We start from the raw sequence: 23,254 nt of genomic DNA, 5'->3' as shown, positions 1-23,254 counted from the left end.
AATACACATCTTAAATAGGAACTTTTATTAGAACAAAACTTTTATTATAACTCTCTCTTCTATGCATTCTATTTTATCCTCTGTGTATGTTTCACATTGAGATGCAAGTAATACTGGTTTTGTGTTTGTTCTATACCTGAATAGCCTGTTAATAATAAACATAAGTATATTAATTGCTTACTGACTTGTATGTCCCCATGTGGAATGGGGCACTTTCTCAGATCAGTCTAAAGCTTTTTATTTGAGTTAGTAAGACAGTAGTTTCTCTCCCTCCCTCTTTCTCTCTCTTTAATTATAAAATACAAAAAGAGAATAATATGGTTAAATATTGATGACATTGACAGTGATTTTAGGGAAAATTAATTTTGATAAAACTAAGTGGTTGTGTGTTAAACTACTTTGATAATAATTGGCATATCTAAGTGCTAAAATACTTCTTCTCCTTACTTTCCCTCAAAAAAAGAAAATTTAATATTGTATAAATATTACATTGTATAAATATTATATAAATAATATTAAATATTAATATTTAATATTGTATAAATATTTATAAATCAATATTGTATTTGTTCATTGTGCCTATTTAGGAGACCAGACTTTTTGTGAGCATGCAAAATGTTAACAGAGAAAAGTATATCTAGTTTAGAGTACTTCATAAGAAAAGCTGAGTTTTGGAAATATTAAAGTTTGGAAATATTTTTAAAAAAGACAGGAAATCCAGAACCAATTAAGAAAAAAGTAGACAAAATCGACTACATACATAACAGTTTTTTAAACATGGCAGAAGACACCATAAATAAATTTAAGACAATAAATATTTTGGGAAAGTATCTGTAACACAAATGACAGAAAAATAGTTAATATCACACAAAAAATTGTGGGGCGCCTGGGTGGCTCAGCTGGTTGAGCGACTGCCTTCGGCTTGGGTCATGATCCCGGACTTCCAGGATCAAGTCCCGCATTGGGCTCCCAGCTCCTTGGGGAGTCTGCTTCTCCCTCTGACCTTCTCCTCTCTCATGCTCTCTCTCACTCATTCTCTCTCAAATAAATAAATAAAATCTTAAAAAAAATTGTACAGGTTATAAGGAAAAGAAAAGCCAATTAAAAATAATTAAAAAATTGAATAATAATTCAGAGAAGAGGAAATCCAAATGACCAATTATCATATGACAAGATGCTCAATCTTATTGTCAGGAAAATGTAAATTAAAACATCATTGATATACTTTTTCATATATCAGACCAGTAAAAGTGCAAAAAGTTTTCATATATGGGGTTGATAAGGATGTAGAAAATGAACACTCTGTGAAAGAAGCGTGAATTATTACAATTTATTTGGAAACTGTCCTGGAAATATTTATTAAAATAAATTATACACTATGGTAGACACTGTTGGTTGCCTACCCAATAGCCACAGCTTTTTTCTTCCTTTCCAATAGAATCATAATTTTGTTTATGGAAGCAAGGTGATAAATTGTAATTGATTTAAACCACCAGGACAATATTGTTTTTTTTTTTTTCCCCAGTTACTTAATTTCCCAGTCTAGCAGTAGTCATATAACTCACTTCTGGTCAAGAAAATGTAAAGGAAAGACTGCTGACAAATCTCTGGGAAGGCTTTTGGTTTGCCTTACTTATATAAAATACAAATGTGAGTGTTGCTACCTTTCCCCCTTTACCTTGAATATAAACATGCCTGATGCCTGGAGTTTGGCAGCCACTTTGTAACCACAAGGAAGCAAATGTGAGAACAAAATGCTAAGATGGTTAGGATAGCAGAACAGAGGGGCACCTGGGTGGCTTGGTAGGTTAAGCCTCTGCCTTCGGCTCGCTCGGGTCATGATCCCAGGGTCTTGGAATCGAGACCCAAGTCGGGCTCTCTGCTCAGCAGGGAGCCTGCTTCCTCCTCTCTCTCTGCCTGCCTCTCTGCCTATTTGTGATCTCTCTGAATAAATAAATAAAATCTTTAATTTAAAAAAAGGATAGCAGAACAGAAAAACATATGAGGGCTTGGGTTCTTTAACCAATATCCATTATTACTTACCTCCAGACGTTTGTTATGTGAGAAAAACAAACCCTTGTTTGTTTAAGCCTCTGTTAGTTTCCATTACCGATCGCCACATACGCCTATAACTGGATGCATACATTCTTTTTGACTCAGCCATTTCTGTATGTGACTCCATCCTAGAGAAATGAAAGTATCAGTATGTAGGGATTTATGTATAATTTATGTATAACATTGTTTTTAGAAGCAAAGAACTGAGAACAAATGGAATGTCTATCAGTAGCCAGATGGCTAAACAAAGTGTAGTATATCCATAGAATAAATTGTTATATAACCATTAGAAAGAATGATTTAAAAGGAAGTCTATTGAACTTGAGGGATGTTCATGGTGAATTATTATGTAAAAATGGCAAATTAGATAGTTAATATTTATAGTAAATCATTTGTGGAAAAGATCTTCATATGTAAATGTTTGTATATTTCTACACAAGCATAAGAAAAAGGAATTAAAAATGCCTGCAGGAATGAGGGGAGAAACACATTTGAATGAAACAAGCCTGGAAGAAGAAAAGAATCTGTCTTAAATATTTTTTTAAAAGATTTTATTTATTTATTTATGAGAGAGAGAGGGAGAGAGAAAGAGGGAGAGAGCACACGTGCCTGCTTCCATGCACAAGAGCCTGAGCAGGGGGGAGGGGCAGAGGGAGAGGGAGACAGAGAGAGAGAATCTCAAGCAGATTCTGTTTCAGGCACGGAACCTGACCTGGGGCTGGACCTCACGACCCTGACATCATGACCTGAGCAGAAATTCAGAGTTGGTCACCCAACCAACTAAGCCACCCAGACACCCCAATCTGCCTTAAATATAATCAAATTTTTTTATTGAGCTGAGAAGCATCTAATGTGGCATAAATATATGTGGTATTAGCAATTATGTTTTAAATACAGAACTGAATAGAAGAAAAAAATTTAGACACACAAAACATAAATTTTATTATATAATAATTTTTATAAATAGACTATTTTTTTACACTTTTTCAAAGTTTTTTTTTTTAAATTCTAGTTTGGTTAACATACAGTGTTATATTAATTCCAGGTGTACAATATAGTGATTCAACAATTCCATACATTACTCAGTGCTCATCACAAGTACACTCCTTAATCTCCATCATCTATTTCAACCATCCCCTCACCTCTCCTCTGACGACCATCGGTTTGTTCTCTATAGAGTTAAGAGTCTGTTTTTGGGTTTGCCTCTTTTTCTTTATTCATTTGTTTCATTTCTTAAATTCCACATAAAAGTGCAATCATGTGGTATTTGTCTTTCTCTGACTGACTTATTTTGCTTAGCATAATACTCTCTAGCTCCATCCATGTTGTTGCAAATGGCAAGATTTCCTTCCTTTTTATGGCTCAGTACTATTCCATTGTATATGTGGACCGCCTCTTCTTTATCCATTCATCAATCAAGGGACACTTGGGTTGCTTCCATAATTTGGCTACTGTAAATAATTCTGCAATAAACACAGGGGCACATATATCTTTTCAAATTAGCATTTTCATATTCTTTGGGTAAATACCCAGTAGTAGAATTACTGGATCACGTGGTAGTTCTAGTTTCAAACTTTTGAGGAACCTCCATATTGTTTTCCAGAGTGGCTGCACCAGTTTGCATTCCCACCAACCGTGCAGGAGGGTTCCTTTCCCTCCCCATCCTCACCAGCGCTGTTGTTTCTTGTATTTTTGATTTTAGCCATTCTGACAGGTGTGAGGTTATATATCGTTGTGGTTTTGATTTGCATTTCCCTGACGGTGAGAGATGTTGAGTATCTTTCATGTGTCTGTTAGCCATCTGTATGTCTTCTTGGGAGAAATCTCTGTTCTTTTTGTCCTGTGCCCATTTTTAAAATTGGGGTATATGTTTTTTGGGTTTTGAGTTATATAACTGAATAGAAGAAAATTTTAAAATTATACATTTTTGTCTTCTCATAGTGCCTCACTCCCTTTTTTGTAGAACATGAATTCCAATTTTATTTCCTTCTGTACCAAGAATTCAAAGATAGGTCTTACTTTCCTTCTAATGATGTGATGGCAGAATTTAATTTTGAATCTTTTACCTGGTGGTGATACTTAGTTTTCATAATGAAAGGTATCTGTTAACAACTGTGATACTTTGAAACAGAGACATGGTGTTCGCACAGTTACAAAAAAAATAATGAGGGCGACTATCACAAGAAAACTTATAGAGCTCTGGCGCTCTGATGTCTTAGAGTGTCAGATCTTAAAAACTCCTCATAGTTCTTCATCTACACCATCAGTGTTAATTAAGAAAGACAACTGAGTAATGTCATTCTCACAACTTCCACGATGAGGGCTCATTCGCGGAATTCAGTCTTCACCTCCTCAAATCAGAGTGAACTTCAGATCATCACTTTCATTACTAGAAAACTGATTTTTGTGTAGGCAAATGAGCCAGGTTATCTCTTATCAGGTAAGTTGCCCAAAGACATTTGAGATAATGTGGATGGGCCTTGAGAGAATTATGCTAAGTGAAATAAGTCAGACAGGGAAAGGTAAATATACGATTTCTCTTCTATATGAAATCTAAAAAAGCTGAACTCAGAGCAACAGAGAGTGGAGTGGTGGTTGCAAAGAGCGGCGGTGGCGGAGATGGGGACATGTTGGTCAAAAGGTACAAACATCCAGTTATAAGGGGAGTAAGTCCTGGGGTCCGATAGACAACATGGTGATTATAGTTAACAGTAGGGTATCGTATACTGAAAAGTTACTCATGGATGAGATCTTCAGTGTTCTTACTACACACACACAGAATGGTCATTATGTGAGGGGATGGAAGTATTAACTAACTTCATTGTGGTAATCATTTTGCAATAAATACATGTATCAAATTATCACACCGTACACCTTAAACTTACATAATATTATATGTTAATTATACCCTAATAAAGCTGTGGAAGGAAAAAGAGGAAAACAAAATATTCCTGTCAAACCCACCAGGGCTGTGACAAAGTTCATGGTAAACCACTGGTCAGAGCGTGTAATGCATTTTTGTCAAGAAGGAAAGCTTTGCAGGGTAGAGAGGGAAGCAGGAAGGGTCACAAGGACCTTTTGACCTGTGAGGCGTCTGACTAGACCAGTCAACGCCAAGTGCCTTCATTTAGTCACCTGGCCCAGCAGGACCCAGCGGTCCCATATGACATCAATCCTGGGCCTCAGGAAGCACACCTGGGTCCATCAATATAGCCTATGATTTTGTTACCCAAATTGTTACTGCATTACCTTCCATGTCTCAGACATCAGGCTAAATGCTTGGGTATAAAGACAGAGAGGACAGAGGTTCTTGACCTTGAGAAGCTCACAACCCGGGGCACAGGACAACTAGGGGAGGACTTGTCGACAGAGGTGGTGGTAGGCTACGGGACAGAAGTGCGCATAACGTGAGGGCTCTGTATGGGGCCTCTGGGCAGGTCTCAGAGAGAAGGTGAGGTGTGAGCCTTCTGTTCTAGAAGGAACAGAAGCGTGCTCCGACAGAGAAGCAGAAAACAGGCATTTCCAGCAAGGAGAACCGTGCCGGCAGAGAAGCCGGAAAAAGCCCGGCAGAGTCCGAGACAAGCAGGCAGCTTGGGAGGGGAGGCTGCGGATGGATGGTGACCTGCGGACAGATTTCGGTAGGGCCACAGTGTGGTTTAGACATTTGAACCACATTTAGAAATGGAGATATTTTATGGAAAAAAAAAGAAAAAGAAAACCTGGCCACCGCTCTGGATGTCCAGGAGCTGGAGGGGAGGCGTGGCACTCCCTTCTGCAGAGCTCTGGGCCCTCCTGCTCTTCACAAGGGCCGCCTCCCACCCCAGATCCCCGACTCTGCCGTTCATGTTGCCACCAAGCAGTCCCAGCATCACTCCTGGAAGCATTTGAAATTCTTGCCTCTGGTTAAGCATTCTTGGAAATTAAAGAGCGAGCAGGGGGAAAGACTGGCAGAGTGTCCGTGGGGAGCCATCATCAGCCCCTGCGCAGAAGGGACGAGGGGAGGTGGTGGTGTAAATGAAGTGTGTGCTCAGGGTCCAGCCCTGTGGTGTGAATCCTGTGCAGCAAGGAGTGAGTGGGGATGAAACATCTCAGCTCTCCCCTGGGGCCACTCAGTGGCCAGACCGGAAACCATGGGGTGAGAGGGGCCCTGGGTGGGCTGTACACAGGGGCACAGGGTGGACTGTGGATCTGAGAGGGCAAGTCAGCAGCACACCTAGTCATTTAGGGATAGAGAGAGCCAGGAAAGGCCCTCTCCTGAGACTCATTTGGGCTGTGGTCCCTCTATGGGGCCCCTCCTAAGGATGGTGAAGCCACAGGCTCAAACGCCAGCAGGTGGGTGGGAAGGGGTTGGGCAGCGCCCGAGATGGCCCTCCATTACCAGGAAGCCCTGGAAGGCCACAGGACCCACAGCAGGACAAGGGCAGGATGGAGGCTCAAGTCTGGGCTCACAGATTCTTCCAGAAGGAGACTAAAGGAAGTGGATCCTTGGAGTGCTTGTAGCCCACAGACCCTTGGACAGGACGCTGTGGTTAGAGTGCTGGAGGTGGACTGAACCCCAGAGGTTTTGCAGCACAAGGTCTAGTCCACCAGGGGACCTGCTGTGCACTGGTGGTCACCTGGTCTCTGCTCAATGGTTTTGGTTGTCAGAGAGTCCCTTAGCCTAGGAGGAGGCTCTGGAAAAAAGACCCTCTACTGAGCAGAAATCAATACTTTTGCCTCTGGCTCTGCTCCTTGAAGCCACACTGCATAACATCCTATGTCCAAGGGCAGGTTCCTCACTCCTCTGGGTCCTTCACCATGTCTAAAGGTCGCAAACAGGGAACACGACCCTATAATTGGGGCCCCATTTGCCAGTGGGTCTCTGGAAATATTTCTCATGATGTGTCCCTCTCCCCGTGCCTTCTTCTACCTTGAACTGAAGGTCGGCAGAGGATCAGAGAGCAGAGTCCCCTTTGAACTGGACGATATATTAGTGGCATTTGGGATCACACTAGATTTTTTTTTATTCCAAAAATTGGGCTGAGCAAGTGGGAATCTGTAAACTTCATCTCAACAGCTCCCTCAGCTAGAGAGGCAGGAGCAAGACAGATGGGCACTCGGGGCACAGGAACACCCCAGGGTCTCACAGCCAGCAAGCAGCAGGCCTGCAACCAACACGGGTCTTTGCTCCCAGGGCCTCCTTCCACCACAGGGGTCCGGTACCCTTGCACTCTGGTTCGCTCTATTGCAGGGGTTTCCTTTGAGACCAAAGACAGGTGGGAGAGCCATGCCACTTCCTCTGTTCTGATGGGACAGGGTTTAAATGACGCTGGCTCCTCCCAGCACAGCCCTTAGGGGAGGTCACATTTCCAGATCTGAGGATTCCCTTTCTGGAACATGCAGGGCAGCCCAGCTCCAGGTAGTGGAGCTGTTTCTTTGTCCTGCTCTCAACTCCACTCCCCTGACCTCCTGGGAGGGGCTCCCCTGCAGGACGGGGACTTGCACCAGAGGACTTCATGGCACAGGGCAGCCTGTGGTCCTAAGGCACCTGTACAGCTGTCTATCAGGGCCTGAAGCTTCCATTGGAGTAAATGTCCCTGGAGAGAGGCTCCCCCCGCCTTTTTTTTTAAATTTTTGCTTTTCCCTTCTCTCTCTCCTGTTTCCCTTCCGGCATAAATGTCACCATGTTTTCATTCTCAGTTGCAAAATTTGGTTCCTGAAAAGCCATTGCCCACTTGGGCAAGTGCTCACCGCATGGTGCTCCTTACAGGCTCCAGTTCGCATAGGGGGAGTTTTCTCACTTCTCTGCCCTAGATGATCCCGACCGAAAGGAGGTCCAAGGGGCCATGCTTCCCAGGGGCTCCCACCTTCTGTATATATGGGATATGGATGCATAGCTGGGGGCAGGGGCTGGGGGATGCCCCGGGTAGGGACCAGGCACTGGCAGCTCCAGACATCAGACCTCGCCTGTGCTGTCCGCTCCCTGGGGCGTAGTATGTTTAGAAGGCAGTAGGGATTGGATCAGAATCTCCAGGAGAGATTTTGAACAGATGCCAAGTGCCACCCCGATGACGGATTCTACAGTTTGACTAATCTAGGGTGGGAGACACTGGCTTGGTGGAAAAGGCGTTGCTAGCCCCAGTTGCTTGTCCACAGACACATCGCTGTCTATTTTTGAAGGTGGAAGGCTGGGACGGAAACCTCAGGGCCTGCCCAAGTAGCAAGTGTAGAGAGCAAATGTGGAAAAGGAGTTTTAGAAGATGGAGGAGGGAATGCTGGTGCTGGAATTCTGGGGGGCTGCTGGGTAAAGAGCTCAGAGTTGGCAGGAGGCAAGGTGAGGTCACACACACCCCCAAAATGGGGAGAGGCAGGAGGCAGGGCAATGCAGGGACTGGGTAGAACTGGGGTGTGAAATTCGGGCCAACAACATCCAACAAGTCGAGCCCCGTCTGTCCAGATCATGGAATCAAGCTGGCAACCACAAGTTGCCTGGATAAATGAGGGGAGATTGGCCTGGCTTGACTCAAAGTTCATCGGCGTTTTTTCCTAGGGAGTGTCCTGCCCGCAACACCCCGGGCACCTGGCTAGATCCCGAAGCGGCCACCTGATACTGGCTCTGGCAGAGGTGGGCCTGGCAGGAGGGCTTGGAACTCAGGGAGGAGAAGGAGCAGGACAAGAAAAAAATCCCATGGGTTAGAAACAAGGCCTGGAGAGGTCCCTGGAGAAGGAATAGGGTCAAGGGGCAGGAGGGAACACCAAGTATGGGGAGCAGGTCTCCTTCTCCCAAGAGGTGGGTAAAGGCTCTGTTGGGGGACAGCTGCCAGACCAGTGCACTTGGGACAAAGAATTGCCTAGGTTTTCATCTTCCTGCAGGTCAGGTAGATGCCAAGTCCTCTGGAGCTTGGACAACAGGTTCTACGGGCTTGCCCTGCTCTGGAAGCTGAGCATCCCTGGGGACCAAGAGCTCATGCTGTCCTGCCACTATTTTGCTCTCTGCTGCATCTGCATGAGCTCCTCCTAGGTTGCACACGTGAGGTCCGCACATGGGTTAGAAGGGCAGGGGGCTTAGCCATGGGGATTCAAGGGCAGCGAGGCTTGTAAGAACTGGGTTGACAGCTGTAGAAAGTTCCCTACAGTGAGAAACTGGGCAGCAGGGAGCGGGGTGAGTGACTGAGGGTGGGGTGGGATGGGGTGGGTGTGGACAGGTCTGTTTTTTCTCTTCCACGAGGCTAAGCAGAGAAATTCCAAATAAATGCAGGCCTTATACATCCTGATATCCATTAACTCTGAACACCTAAGGGGCAAGCTGCAATGTTTCACTTCCTCTGCAAAGCCTCTATAAAGCTTTTCCTAAAAGCTGCGTCTCTGCCCCCTCCACTAACGTGTCTTTCGCTTAGTCCTAGATTACAGTGGTTCTGACTAGAGCATGTATTGGAAGCACCTAGAAGGTGGAGGGGGCGTAGGACACCTCTGGAGTTTAATAGTCTGGGGGAGGGGCCTGAAGATTTGCATTCCTGAGATGGGGCTGCTGGTCTGGGGAGCACACCTGGAGAACCACAGCTATGCACACATGCTCTCTACCTTATGATTCAGGCTTCCTTTGCATGTTGTCTGCAACTGTTCCAGAATTAGTTTTTGCATGTCAGTCTCTCAGCCAGATCTCAGTTCCTTCAGGGGTGGGGACTGTCTGTTTTATATTTTCATCTGCATCATTTAGCATATTGTCAGACACCTAGCAGATGAAAGGCTAATGTATTGGGATCTTTGTGGAGGGTTTGGTTTCTTCAAGTGGGCAGGGATCAACTCTGGTGAATTTGAGGATTCCCACATTTTGTGAAAGAGCATCTAATTTTTCCTCATCACTCATATGTGTGGAGAAAATTCTTAATTTGCTTTTCAGTAACATGCCACTCTCATGAAAGAAAAGCTCCAGTCTTGATTTAGGGGGGAAAAAAAAAGAGTTCATTCCTTCATCCTTCCAAACAAGGTACGGTACAACTGGACAATAATGCACATGACTGAAAAAAACAGAACCACATTTTATATTGCTCACTACTCTTTAAATAAGTATAATTCCGATATTAAGGAAAAGAACTGCTAATCACATTAACACATTACAGAAATCAAAATTAACTTATCACACAAAATAAATTAAAACATTAAATATTAACCTTTTCAGTGCAACATATACAGAAGTCAGAGTAACAAGTTCTAAAAAAAAAAAAAAGCCTCAGGTTTGTTATCATAAAGATAATGGAAAGTTGAATACTTCAGTAAGTTACTACCCTAGGAAGAGGGGCTGCTTTTCAGTACTGTGTGTTGTTCACCACTAGATCTTTCCGAGAGCCTGGTAAAATCAGAGGCTGGAGAGGAAAGGTCTCATGTTCCCACACTGAGAACAAACGTATGGGTTCGTCTTCCTTCGGTGACGTCCCCTTGGGTGCTGGGCTGTTGAATCCTCCCCCTTCCTTGGCCAAGCAGGTTGGGAGAAACCAAAGCCCAGACCCTACAGGGCAGGCAGGGTCTCCTGAGGAGTGCTGGAACCTTGTCGATCCGTTTCTGCAGATGTTGCCTGGAGAAGCGACTCCAGGCGCGGTGAGACAACCCGGCCCTGGAAGATTGGGCTGAAGAGGCACCTTCTTCTCCACCTGCCGAGCACAGATTCCCAGGAAGCTCTAGAACCACACCTCCTCCTACGTCCCCGACACATGGGTGGCTGAGGTGTCAGTCCCACCTCCTCGATTCTTAGGAAAATAGACTCTAGGACGCTGTGCCCCCCTCCTCTGTGGGAACACAACGGCCAAGCTCGGATCTTGCTTGATTTCAGGTGTGTCGGAACCATCTTCCAGATCAGTGTGGACTGCTATCTTTGCATCTAGAAGAAAAGGTTTCTGGCCGGTATGCTTAGACACATCACAGCCTGCATAGCAGTGGGAGAATCGAGGCTCCATAAAATATTTGCAAGCACCCCCTCTTCTTTTTTTAATGAGGGTGTTTCACTTCTCCTGAGATGGACACCGGAAGCTGCTTTGCTTTCTACTCCCAGGGGTGCGGCTGCGGACCAGGAAAGGCCTCAGGAAGGAATCCCTAGTCATATCATCAGCTTTCTCGAGGCCAAGGAAACACAGGGAACCCATAAAGATGGATTTGAAGATGCATTTTTAATCTCAAAAGGGGACATTTTTACAGCTAGCTCAAAATGTACCAATACCAAGAAATGGCCCAGGAATCCAATGCTTGATTTTTAAAGAGAAACCACAAAGAAGCAAGGTTCTCCTCTCCTGAGCACGGACAAAGGTCCATCCAGGCCTGCCTTCACCCAGCCTCTGTTTCTAACTCTTTTCAGATCTGCTGGTTTGCCGAGAACTGCCTCGGGAGCCATGCACAGGGAGGCACGCTGCTCGTTCCCCGCACAGTTCGCGGAGTGATTGCAAGGGCGCGAGGAAAGGGGCACCGAGGACCAGAGCCTTCACAGACACTGAGGTGAAGTCCGTGCAGGGGATACAGAAGGCGCTCATCCCTCCCTTCTCACACCTCCGCAAAGGCTCTCGGACTCCTGGAGACCAAACACGGGTCCTGCCCTCCCTCCAGTGACGAAAGCCCCACAAAACATCTCACGTGGGTTCCTATTCTCTAAAGGCAATCAGACCTCAAAGAGTCTCTAAAAGACCGAGGAAAGATTGTCCTAGAGTCAGAATGTGACCTGAAGTTAAAGACACACTACGCCACCGGTCTCTCTCGCCAGGCTCTCAGACTTTCTGGAGGGTCTGGTGAGAGAAAGGAGTGAAAATTGGGGTGTCTGCAAACCCATGTCAGTGGACAGGTCTCTGAGCAAGATGCTACAATTGGGCCTCTGTGTGCCTACCCGCAGCTGGAGGACAGGCGGGAGAAAGGAAGCTTAAGCCTGGAAACTGCATCAAATGCCTCATTAGCGGGCCAGCAGGCAAGCAGAGCCCGTTTCTGCCCTCACCGCTTCATTCCATCATCCCATCCGAGTGTCAGAGCTAAGACACGCGTCACATAATGGTCTCAGTTGTAACAAGTAAATTCATCGAAATGGACAGATTGGGGAAGAAGAATAGGGGAGGACAAAATAATCTGGTAGAAATTTTAAGCCAACTTGATATATTTTAAAGGTCTCTTTCATGATGGGTGGGGCCACACTACTAGGTAGAGATTTTTCATTTTTCAAATATTAGTGAATAAAGAGTTCCCTTTCATAAGGACTTCATGTACTATTTCACTGTTATTCTGTTTACAGTTTTTAACAAAAATTTCTAGGGATGAGCTCTCTGATGTTTACCTGGAGGGAACCAGTGTTTCCCATAGGCAAGCCAAGTGGGTCAGAACACACCCAGAGGCCCATGAAAACATTTCTCCTTCTCTAAGGGGAAAGCAAGACCCACCTTGTAGAGGTGACTTGTTAGAGTTTTTGTTAATAAAACCAGCATCCTGAATGGAAAAGAGAAAAAAAAAAATCACAGGGACATTTCTCCTAATGCTAGAAAATAAATACGAAGGTTAAATTTCTCCTTTTAAAAATAAATCCACAAATCAACCAAACAACAACATGGAAAGTAAACGACCAGCCCCCTTTTTGTGGATGTGGCCCGGAAGGCCCGTGCCTCTCCACTTGTGCTCTATTTCTAAACATATGGAGGGAACACTAGGAAGTTAATCTGTCTAATCGTGGAGCTCGGTAGTCCTGTGTTCGTCCCGAGGAGATGCACACACAGGCACTCTCTTTCTCTCTCCCCACAAAGCTACAAGTCTTTGCTGCTGGACTGGCTAGCTTTTCTACTGGAATGTATCTGAGGGCCTTTCCTTGCTTTGTGTCTTAAATGCAAGACCTGTAAGCCCCAGTCTTTGCTCTCATCAGCAACTCCTCCTCTGTTTCCAACTCTGCACCCCTGGGGGGCTCTTCCCAAGCCTTAGCTGTCCCAAAGGGGCCAGACGGTTGTAATCAGTCAGCTAACTTTTCAGCCAGCATTACATACATCATTCGTGTAGAAGTCTGAAAAGGTTTTATGCTTTTTATACCGACTTAAGAGATTAAAAATGAAACCATCATCCATCTCATAAATAAGAAATGATCTCCGAGGCTGCCGACGACTTGGGAAGGTCCTCGGCATCGTGTGTCTGTGGCAGATGTCAGGCTTGGCCGAGGGGTTCGTGGGCAGAGGACATACACGGCTCCTCTCACATTTGACATCTTCCCATAACCAATAGTTACCCTTTTTCCACCTTCTTCTCCAATAAAAGGATGAGAAAAAACTCAACGACAGCAATCTCTGGGGTTGGGGAGGATGGATACTGTTGTGGGTACATGGGCCCATGGAAAAGAAACACAGCCTGGCCTCGGTGACTGGCAGAAGACGACAACACGTCTCTGGGCTCTGAGGCCGGCAGACGCACACACCTTAGTGAGGTCAACAGGAAGTCCACCCCCTTGCAATTCTTTTTTGACCAGTCTTGAAACCGTGATCCACTGATTTCTTCTCTAGGTCACACCAAATAACCCCAAGCAGACAGAGTTCTTGACAGAGTTGTGAAGGAAGGCCCACAAAAGACAAAAAGGCTGCACAGGTGATTGCTGGCAGAGTAGGAAGCCAGCTGGTCCTGAAGAAGTCCTTTCTCCCTCAGGCTGCCACAGTCTATCTGGCCAAACTCCCTCTGGGCTCTTCAGACCACTGGAAGGAAGGAGAAACAAGTTAAGTGCTGCGGGCCAGCCCCCCAGCTGTGCTAGGAAAACAAGCTTGGGGCAGAAACTTGGAGATGCATCAGCCAAGGTCACCAGGTTCTCTTGGGCAGACAGGCCCAAGCCCAGATTCCTCTGGTTCAACCTCAGGGGCAGGAGCTTCTGAAACTGTGCTTCTGGGGCCAAAGGCAAGGCTGACGGAATGTGAAGCGAGTCACGGTAGCAGAGAATGGGGATACAGCGTGCTGTGAGGAGAGTCTGCCCAGCGTGGGGACAGCTCCCCTGGAAGGGGTGGCCTGGCGAGCAGTTCGTGAGCTGGTCCAGGACTCTGGTGGCAGAAGGGCTTCCCCTCAGGCCGTCTAAGATTGGACCCATTTGTTCCTCAATGGGCGGGGCTCTGAGGCATTCTCTATGGCTCACCGGGGGGCAGCTCTAGAGTCCAGCTCAACCTGGACATCCTCCTGCCCTTTTCCCTCCCGTGGCTCCTGGGGAGTTGGAGAGGTACACGTCATCTCCGGGAGCAGCCTTCAGTCTCAGTGGCCGTCTCTGGAAGGCCAGACCTCTCTGCGGCTCAAAGCTAATGTCCTCCCAAATGCGGGCAGAGAAGGAATGTTAATAAGAAATTTCCTCTACCTTAAATAGCTCTCCTGAGGTGAGCACAAATGGCACAAAATCTACTATAAATTTTCTGAAAAGATTTAAACTGTTTTTCTATTGGTGCCAAACAACAATCTAAAAACTTCCTTGGCTCAGTGGATGGTCCTTGGAGGCAGCAGGAGAGAGGGGTGCGGGGGCCTTCAGAGGCCCTGGTTCTCATCCTAGCTCCCTCGTGGACTGATGGTTGGATCTAAGCAGACCTTTGGCAGACTCAATGTACCCGCACCACTCACAAATCCTCCTCCTCTTAAGGCCGTTAGAAGGATGAATGGATTAGCATCCTTAAGAGCTGTGGGCCTCCTAGCTGACAAGAACCGCTCACGCACGATTACTATGGCTCCTGAAGAACAAATAAAGTGCTCCTGGGCCTTCGACGCCTGCCAGGGCAGATCGCCAAGAGGTTTAATGGACATGTCCGTGCTCTAGCTTCCCAGCCGCCCTTCTTCCTACTCTCTGCAACTGTGAGCTTCTGGAATGGCAGCTGCTGACTAGAGAAGGTCACCCTGGGTATTAGCCTGTGGTGATGGTCTCCTGTCCCACTACTTCCCGCAAAGGAACTTTAGGTTTTTGATGGGCTTGACTGGTCACAAGAGCATTTCAGAAAATCTTGTTGTTGTGTGACTCTCCAGGGCTTGTCTGGATAAAGGAGCCATTTGCCTCCATGAGCCCCAAGCCGGTTATGCCCAGGTGAGGACTCCTGAGAAGCAGGTTTGGTTCCATTCCCAGATGCCCAGTATTCTTCGTGGACGTCAGTGAAAATACTCACGAAGCAATGGTAAGCTTAAAGATCACAAGAGCCCAGAGCCAAACAGTGGTCTGAGAGCTGTAGGCCAAATCCCTCATTTCACCGATGGGAAAGGGGAAGGGACTTGCTCAAGGGAAAGAGAGCGAACATCAGTTGTGTCTGCAGTTTGTGATATGCTCTGCTCAGTCCTTTACATCAGCACTCATCCAATTTGCACAACTTTTAAATAAGAAAACGGAGGCTCAGAGAGGCCAACCAACTTGTCAGAGGCCACACAGACCAATGAAGATAAAAGAGTGAAACGTACCTTAGGATAAACTCAACCTGACTTGGGGTGGATAAACATCCTCTTCCTTTTCTCCCTCTTCCTGCATCACCCTCTAAGAACATCTGCCCTGCCCTGGAGAAGGTGGTGGTCTCCTCTCCATCCACTCGTGTCTCCCAAGGGAGAGAGGCCCCTCGTTGCGACAGCCCCTTACCTGTTTCGGAGTGGCAGCAAGCAGTCCTTCCCTTCAGCAGGGCGCTGGGCTTCTCATGCCGGCAGATGAGAGCCTGGCACCACTCACAGTGTTTTCGGACCTGGCAGCAGCTGCGGACAGAGAACACGGGCTGGGCAGGAGCCTGGGGCAGGCGGGCCCAGCTGGTGCAGCGATCGTGGGAAGAGCCCACTGGGTGGCTCTGGGCTCTGCAGCAACCTTCCCACCGGGGCCTCCAGAGGGCCAGCTGCACATAGCCAGGGGCTGAGCACCCTGCAGCACCTGTTTGGCCCTCAAGGATTGGCTCTGCGAGCACAGCTCTGCTCCTGGCTCGAGGGGCAATGTAGCAGGTGGGGAAGCCCTCAGAAGGGTGGTCAATGCTGGGACAAGGCAGCCACTGCGGGCTGGCGGGGCTGTGAGGGTGTGTGTGGGGGGAAGCATCCATCAGGTCCTTGCCAGCAGCAAAGCAAGGAACGAGGATGGGCTGAACAGACCCGTGGGAAGAATGAAAGAACGAGTTGCAAATCACCACAGCTTTGAATCTTTTCGTGGACTACCATTCTCTAGCTGTAGCAAACCCAACCTCTTGGTGAACGTGTGTTTCCCGGAGCCCTGGAGCCCCAGGGTTCTGAGTGCTCCTGCCCCACTCTGTGCACGGGAATGAACAGCGAGCAGAGTTCGCATGGAGAGAGAACCAGGGAACCCAAAAGAAGGGCAGAAGAAAGCACTGAGAAAGACACTGATGATGCAGAGACACTTAGAGCTCTTTTGCATGGGATATCATGGAGGACTTTGTTTCTCCTCATTCTAACCTTGACCTATGCCTAATCCGTGCATCTTCACTGGGGCTGGGCAGGGTCTCCTCATGGACATGGGCCCAGAAACAAAAGAGAAAACAAACCTGTTGCTGTGTTGCCCCCTTGGGGCCTGGTGGCATTTCATGATCTCCAGCTCCTCTCTCTGGGCACTAACCTGGGAAGGCAGCCAGGGCCCCTGAACCTTTGGGCAGCAGAGCCAAGGAGGAGACCGAGACCTTCCTACCCAACACACTTCTGTCCCGGGTGGCCAGAGCAGTCTGCCTCTGCATGGCGCCCTGCAGAGCTGCAGAGTCCCAGATCTGGAGGGATCTAGAGGACCTGATTCCATATCCATCCATCACTAGAGGTTGTCTTTTGCAGTCAGCTAGCAGTGGGCTTATCCCAGCCACTTACTAGCAAGGAGCATTCCAGGGCAGTGTGACCAAGGCCTCCAAGTACCTCTGGCACAGGATAAGCTGGTTCCAACCAACTCTCCAACTCAGGAGGGCCCCAGGCACAGGCACCCAGCGACCTGGCTGGGGTAAGGGCTTAGTGTTTGGCTCAGGGATTCTGGACTGGTCTCTAGCAAGGATGGGCTGGGAAAAGACAGAGGGGAGGTGAGGGGCGCCTGGGTGGCTCAGTGGGTTAAAGCCTCTGCCTTCAGCTCAGGTCATGATCCCAGAGTCCTGGGATTGAGCCCGATGTTGGGCTCTCTACTCAGTGGGGAGCCTGCTTCCTCTTCTCTCTCTGCCTGCCTCTCTGTCTACTTGTGGTCTCTGTCTGTCAAATAAATAATAAAATCTTCAAAAAAAAAAAAAAAAAAGGAGGGGAGGTGAGATTGGCTGCCTCCCTGCGAATGAGAGAGGCCATCTAGGCATCAAGATTAGCTTTTAAATCCCTCTGGAGAAGCTCACAGGGGCACCCTGAGGCTCTGGGACCCTCCTGGCCACAGAAATAGGAGGACAGTGGACATGACAGGTGAGCACATACAGCCTGACGACCACAAGAACTGACCTCGTGCATGGCAGAGCCTGGGCTATGTTCCAGCCCAAACCAGGGCCGCTCGTCCACCACCTTTTCCAAGACAGGTGGGAGTGGAGCACGCTCGGCTTGAAGAGGAAGGAAAGGCCGTCTCAGTTCAACCTCATCCCTCACCCTTTAATGCTGACTTGGGCCGGCTCCCGTCAACAGGGTGGGGCTCTATGGGACATCAGTTTGTCACCGGAGCCAGAGGTGTGCATGTTGCCTCAACAGTGGCAAACCAATAACCAAACAGGACAGAGACTCCTAATGATTTGTCCAAACTGCGGACGGCCTCAGAGGGCTCCCGTCTGGCCTCCTTCATTAACACACAGAGGCTTCCTCCAGCCCTCGCCAGAATGGCCCATCCCCCACCGTCTCCATCCTGAGTGAATCTACACCAGGCTGACTGGGAGCCTTTAGCTCTTCTGGGAATGCCTTACGCATCACCGACTCTGTGTACATTCTCAGAGGGCCTGCTCTGTGAATTAGAGGTCTCTAGACATTTCCAGGGACCACATCTGCCCAGATGCTGTGACTACAGCACTAGGGAAGTCTCTGTCTGTGGAGCAGTCCAGTCGGGAGATACGGGCAAGCAAGTAAGCCCAAGAAAAGGGTCTCCCTTGGGCTAGGGCTCAGGAAGGCTTTCTGGAAGATGCAAGATGAGTTTTGGAAGACGAGAAAGGGCAGAGGAGTGGAGAAGGGGGAAGGGCTGCCATCAGCCTGTCCAAAGAGCAACCAAGACCTCCGACATGGCCCTGGGATTTGCAAAGTGCCTTTGGCAGAGAGGAAACACCTCTGCCGCTTGCCACAGGAAGCTGGGAGTCACTTCTAGTTCGCTCTGGAATGCCCGCACATCCCCATCGTCACTCTGGAGGCTCCAAACGCAACAGCAGTCAGAGAGCAGATGAACCTTTGCTTCCCCCCTGGCTTCCAACAGCGTACAGAGCCCCCACTGGGGACCCTCCCAGGATGGGTGCCCTTGACCGCAGGTGGCCATGACCGAAATTCCTCTCGGCTCTGCTGACACCAGTCAGACACCACAGCAATGAACCATGCCCAGGTGGCCGTGTCATCTGGTCATGGGACTGATGGCTTGGGGAGGAAGCCCGGACTTTAGGGGTGACAAACACTTACTGTATCAGCACACATGCGATGATGAGGACAGCCAGGGCCACGATGGAGACCACCACCAAGGCGGTGATGGCCTGCTTCTTCTGGCTGGCGGCCACCACGGCCAGGAGGTCAGCATGCTCACACCGCGCACCCACGTACCCAGAATGGCAGCTGCGGAAGAAAGGAATGTCAGCATGTTCTTCTGACAGTGCTCTCGTTCCCCCAACCTTCCCCCGCCCCCAGGGAAGGCTGGGCCAGAGGGTCCCAAAGATGTAGGGAAAGTCCAAGGGGCCCCTCCAGCCTCTGCAACTCAAGGCCAAGGTGTCTGAAAACTCGCTCCTCCTTCCCCGTGTGGGCACCTCTTGGTAGGAGGACAAGGGGCCACTAATCAGCTTGCTGATGTGAGGAAGCACCTCACTGTAATGCACTAGGTCAGATGCTGGGGACAAAGAAGGCAGCACATGTGTTTAGGACACCAAGTTCATTTTGGCAGTTCATAAAAACCCAGGTTATTTTAAACTAAGTGTATGTATTCAGAATTCGGTGATAAGAGAAAGAAGACACACCAAACCAGACACAGGCTGTGGTCTGCTTTTTGATCACCTTCATCAAATTTAATTAGTTATACGAGCATTTACTGGGGGGAGGGGCGCAGCACCCAGTGTTCCTCCTGAGGTAGGGGCCAGTGCCACCTTCTGGTAAATGCAGGACCTGGGAAGCCACCAGTCAGCTTCTCATTTCCAGTGACACTTGGCCTCGTTCCACTGGAGATCGGTAAGGGCACAAAAGAGGTCATGACCTTGAACGTGCTCTGTGGCCTGTGAAGGTCACTGCCTATACCAAGGTGATATTACTGGTATTACTAATATCCAAAATCTCTTTCACTTAACAGCCTCTTCCCTCAGAAGGCTGATGCTGCTCACAGCCCCCTCCCCCCCGCCCATCCTGGGCCGCCACAAGAGGTTCTTGTAGGATGTTCTTCCAGGACTGGTTCCAGCCATAAGGAAGGGATGGTCATATTCTGATGCAGGCATTCTCCCCCCTCCAAGCATATGAATTTGCTTAACAGAAGACACTTAGCTTATGCACAGGTCCCACTGCCCGGATGAATTTGTGATTGTAAAGAAAATGTTTGATCACCACTGTCTTCTCAGGTGGGGAAGCTCTCTTCCCACAGGGACGTCCCCAAGAGCAGCCTTGCACCAAACATCACACACTAGATTTAAAGTTCTTATTTTTTCCCCCAAGACACGGCAATGATTAAACTTTTTTTTTTTTTTTTAAGGAGTCTACCTTTTGATGAAATAGCCAGTCTGTCACCTTCACATTTAGATTAAGAAGCCTTTGAAGAACAAGGAAAAAGGAAAGGGGATTAAGGGTCCCTGTTGCCTGCTCCTGTGTCAGGGGCATTACATTTGTGGTTGCCCTAAGCCTGTGCTCCTGGGCCGCCAGAACCCAGATGCCAGAGGGATAACTTGGGGCCACGGGATAAACACAGTGTATTTTTCTGGAGCATAGGTTTCACTCAATGTTAACAAAAATTTAATCATTTTAGGGGCGCCTGAGTGGTTCAGTGGGTTAAAGCCTCTGCCTTTGGCTCAGGTCATGATCCCGGGGTCCTGGGATCGAGCCCCGCATTGGGCTCTCTGCCTAGCAGGGAGCCTGCTTCCTCCTCTCTCTCTCTCTGCCTGCCTCTGCTTGTGATCTCTGTCTGTCAAATAAATAAATAAATAAAATCTTAAAAAAAATTAATCATTTTAATGTGAAAGGAACAGGTATAGTATAGTTTAAGATTTAGGACACACAGGAGATGCTGCAAAAATTGTTGCTTAAGGTTTCACCTGGGATTCCAGAGCACACAGGCTTGTCTTCAGCACTGCTTAGTGGGAGGCTTTCACTGGGGCTCTCTATCCTATAGCCCGCTTGTTATATGCTTTACTTAAAGGTATTTTTTAGTTTGAATTCAGGCCCTTGCTTTTCTGTTAAGGGTTACTGTACATTTGACATACGTCTGCCTTTTAATCCTTGCCCAGAAAAATCAGTCATTGACCTGTGCCGCCCTGCTAGGGAAAGGAGAAATTCACACTCAGGTCTGCTCAGCCCAGAGTCTGGGTTCTTGCATAGCCCAGTGTCCGGGCTGCTTCCTCCCTGGGCAGTGCGGTGAGGGTCCGTGTGCTTGTTTGTGAAAGGTCGAGGCTATAGAAGGGTAAGCACTCCCATTTCTGAAGCATTCCTATCCTGACCTGCAGGCCCTGAGAGAGGAGGATTCTAACATCTCCCCAGGCACTTGGTTCTGTGAATCTTATGGACTTAACCCATCAACACTGGGGATTCCAAGAAATTCTATTTAAACAAAAGAGTGGCATCCAAGCTCTAATTATAACACATACCATTTATTCCCAAACTCGTATATGAATTGATCTCTTTTAATTCCAACAATCACGGGCACATGTGAGCTCAGGGTGGCTATTTACCTTCTTTACAGATGAGGAAATGGGGGCCTGGGGGCTTCTGGGTTTAAAAACTAACGATCTCAACCAGGAAGGCTACCTTTCTAGGGTAATGTAGATCGGTGTGGAAGACACTCTGGGGTAGTGATTTCATGACAAGCTCACAAACCTCGCTGCAAGAAGAAAGACGGATTGCTCACTGCCCCGTAAAGAGGTATCCTTGCTGTAGGCGTGGCAAGTCGCCACGGTTCCCCCAAACAGTGCCATCTTAACTCAGTAAGAAAGAAAACCCTCTGGGCTGGGTCATCACCTTCTGCTGACTTTCCATATGCTCCCTTCCAGAGGAACATTTCCTGTTTGTGTGCTGGAAACTTTACAACCAGTGTGGCCTCAAAATTGGCAGGGGTCCTAGCCTGGTGGGAAAGTCTTCATGTCAACAAGAATGTCTCTGTCGCCCAGTGTCACAGCTGTAAAAACTCACATCTCAGTCTCCCTGAATTAGGGAGCCCAACGTGCCCATGAACAAAAACTTGCCCAGCGAGGCACACGGTTGCTGCCTAACAGGCGAGACTCCAGGTCATGGCCTTGGTGAGCACTGAGAATAGTGGATCTTTGCCCAAGCAGCCCAGGTGCAGCTAGGAGGCAGAATAACCCTTGATCCAGATCCTTGGGCCTTACCCAAGATCAAAATCTCTTGGCAAACGGGTGTTTTGAGAAAAGGCCAAAAGGAATTCTGATGAAGCCAGAGTTGAGAGCCACCATGAAGGTTTTCCTAGTGACATCCACTTTGGCTGTCCACTGTAATTGCCTGGGGAGCTTGAAAAAATCCTGAGGTCCAGACCATACCCTAGACCAACTATGTTACTATCTGTGGGAGTAAGGCCTGTTATGAGTGTTTCTAAAGCTCCCAGATGATTCCACTGGGCAGCAAAGTCGAGAGCCACAATTTAGAGTTTTGGGCCTAGGGGTGGAGGGAGGCCCCTTCTTCTCCCCAATCATCTGTAACAATGGGGAGGATTCCCAGTTGCTTTTTTATAAGGTGGGGAAAAAGAAAAAGTTTGGTGACATAACTTTTCTTGAAACAAACAAATAAACAAAAACTTTCCAAGCTTCTACTGATATTAGACTTCATTATGCCGATTATATTAGGTACAAGTCACATAAGGAGCGGAAGAGTCACCTCGCCTGGTTGCAAATGAATCAGGCCTGACTCAGCTGCTGTTCTCTCTTTTACCTCAGCTAGGCCCTGGTTTCCACCTGACTGCATAGTGGAATCGCCCAGGAAGATATGGAAAATGCCAGGGCCCAGGGCCCACCCCCAGAGATGCTCATCTAGTTGGTCTGGGCCCCCAGGTGATTTTAATGTGCATCCTCCAGGCCTGAGAACCACTGAGGTAGAACCATGGTTTAAGTGCACAGACTTAAGAACCAACAATTTGAAACCTCCATTCTCCTTCTCCTTCCTTTGCTCCCTCCCTCCCTCTGGGCATTTCCTCAGGCCGGTGGCTATAAAATGGTTCCCCTCCTGTCAGGCGGGGTGGCGGGGTGGGGGGGTGGGGGGTGGGGGTGGAGGGAATGGGAGATGCCACACCCCTGTTTCAGAAAGGAATCTGAACAAAATCCCAGTTGTTTTATCACAAGGGGAAATGGAAAATGGGTTAAGACTGAACATGTTCTTACATCGTTTGACCAACTTCATCTGTCTGCAGTGAGTTTTACCAAACACGAAGGTCCTGGAATGCTGTTTTGTCTTCAGGGTTCTGAAATGAGGCTCTGGAATCCCATTCAGGCCATTTCTCCCAAATAAGAATCAAAAAGAAAGAAGCGTACAAGGAAGAAAGAGCGTAGCACAGAAGGCAAAAGGAGGCCAGCTGAGCGGCCACACGAGCCATCATGGCTGGAGATGAAGGCCGTGTGCTCCAGCCAGGTGGATCCCCAAGGCTTTTCCATTTTTGTCACTCAGTCCAGATTGCTCTGGGGCTTTTCATAGGAGCAAACTGTGGCTGGAGGCCACTCTGTACAGGAAGAATGAAATGACCCACAATGTGCCTTTCTCTCCCCTCTGCCGAGGGCTTATGGGCCCTCCAGTCCCACAGACTTGTTTTTCCCTTAAGTTTTTTCCCTTAAGGTTTTTCCCTTAAGTCCCTGTTTCACCTGGTTCACAGGGCCCTTTTCCAACTTTCAAGAAATATGATCATGCATATAGGGCTATGCTCTTAGTCCTTTCTTAGAAAACTTCTCTAACTGGAAAAGGAATGTTT

The 23,254-nt window shown here is 47.9% G+C and overlaps 1 protein-coding gene across 1 annotated transcript in view; it reads right to left on the bottom strand.

The window, feature by feature from the left end:
* Positions 1 to 13,210: 13,210 nt before the first annotated feature.
* The window catches only part of TGFA (transforming growth factor alpha), a 103,287-nt gene continuing 93,243 nt past the window's right edge, over positions 13,211 to 23,254 (bottom strand). Inside the window, exons 4-6 of the mRNA XM_032873690.1 lie at positions 18,565 to 18,714; positions 15,614 to 15,723; positions 13,211 to 13,724 (exon numbers count right to left, since the gene is read on the bottom strand). Coding sequence (XP_032729581.1) covers positions 13,717 to 13,724; positions 15,614 to 15,723; positions 18,565 to 18,714 — 268 coding nt within the window. The 3' untranslated portion in view covers positions 13,211 to 13,716. The remainder of the gene's footprint in view (positions 13,725 to 15,613; positions 15,724 to 18,564; positions 18,715 to 23,254) is intronic.

This window comes from Lontra canadensis, unplaced genomic scaffold (assembly GCF_010015895.1).
Source record: "Lontra canadensis isolate GAN:19392208 unplaced genomic scaffold, GSC_riverotter_1.0 scaffold50, whole genome shotgun sequence".
Taxonomy (NCBI): domain Eukaryota; kingdom Metazoa; phylum Chordata; class Mammalia; order Carnivora; family Mustelidae; genus Lontra; species Lontra canadensis.
This window is presented reverse-complemented; position numbering and strand designations above follow the sequence as displayed.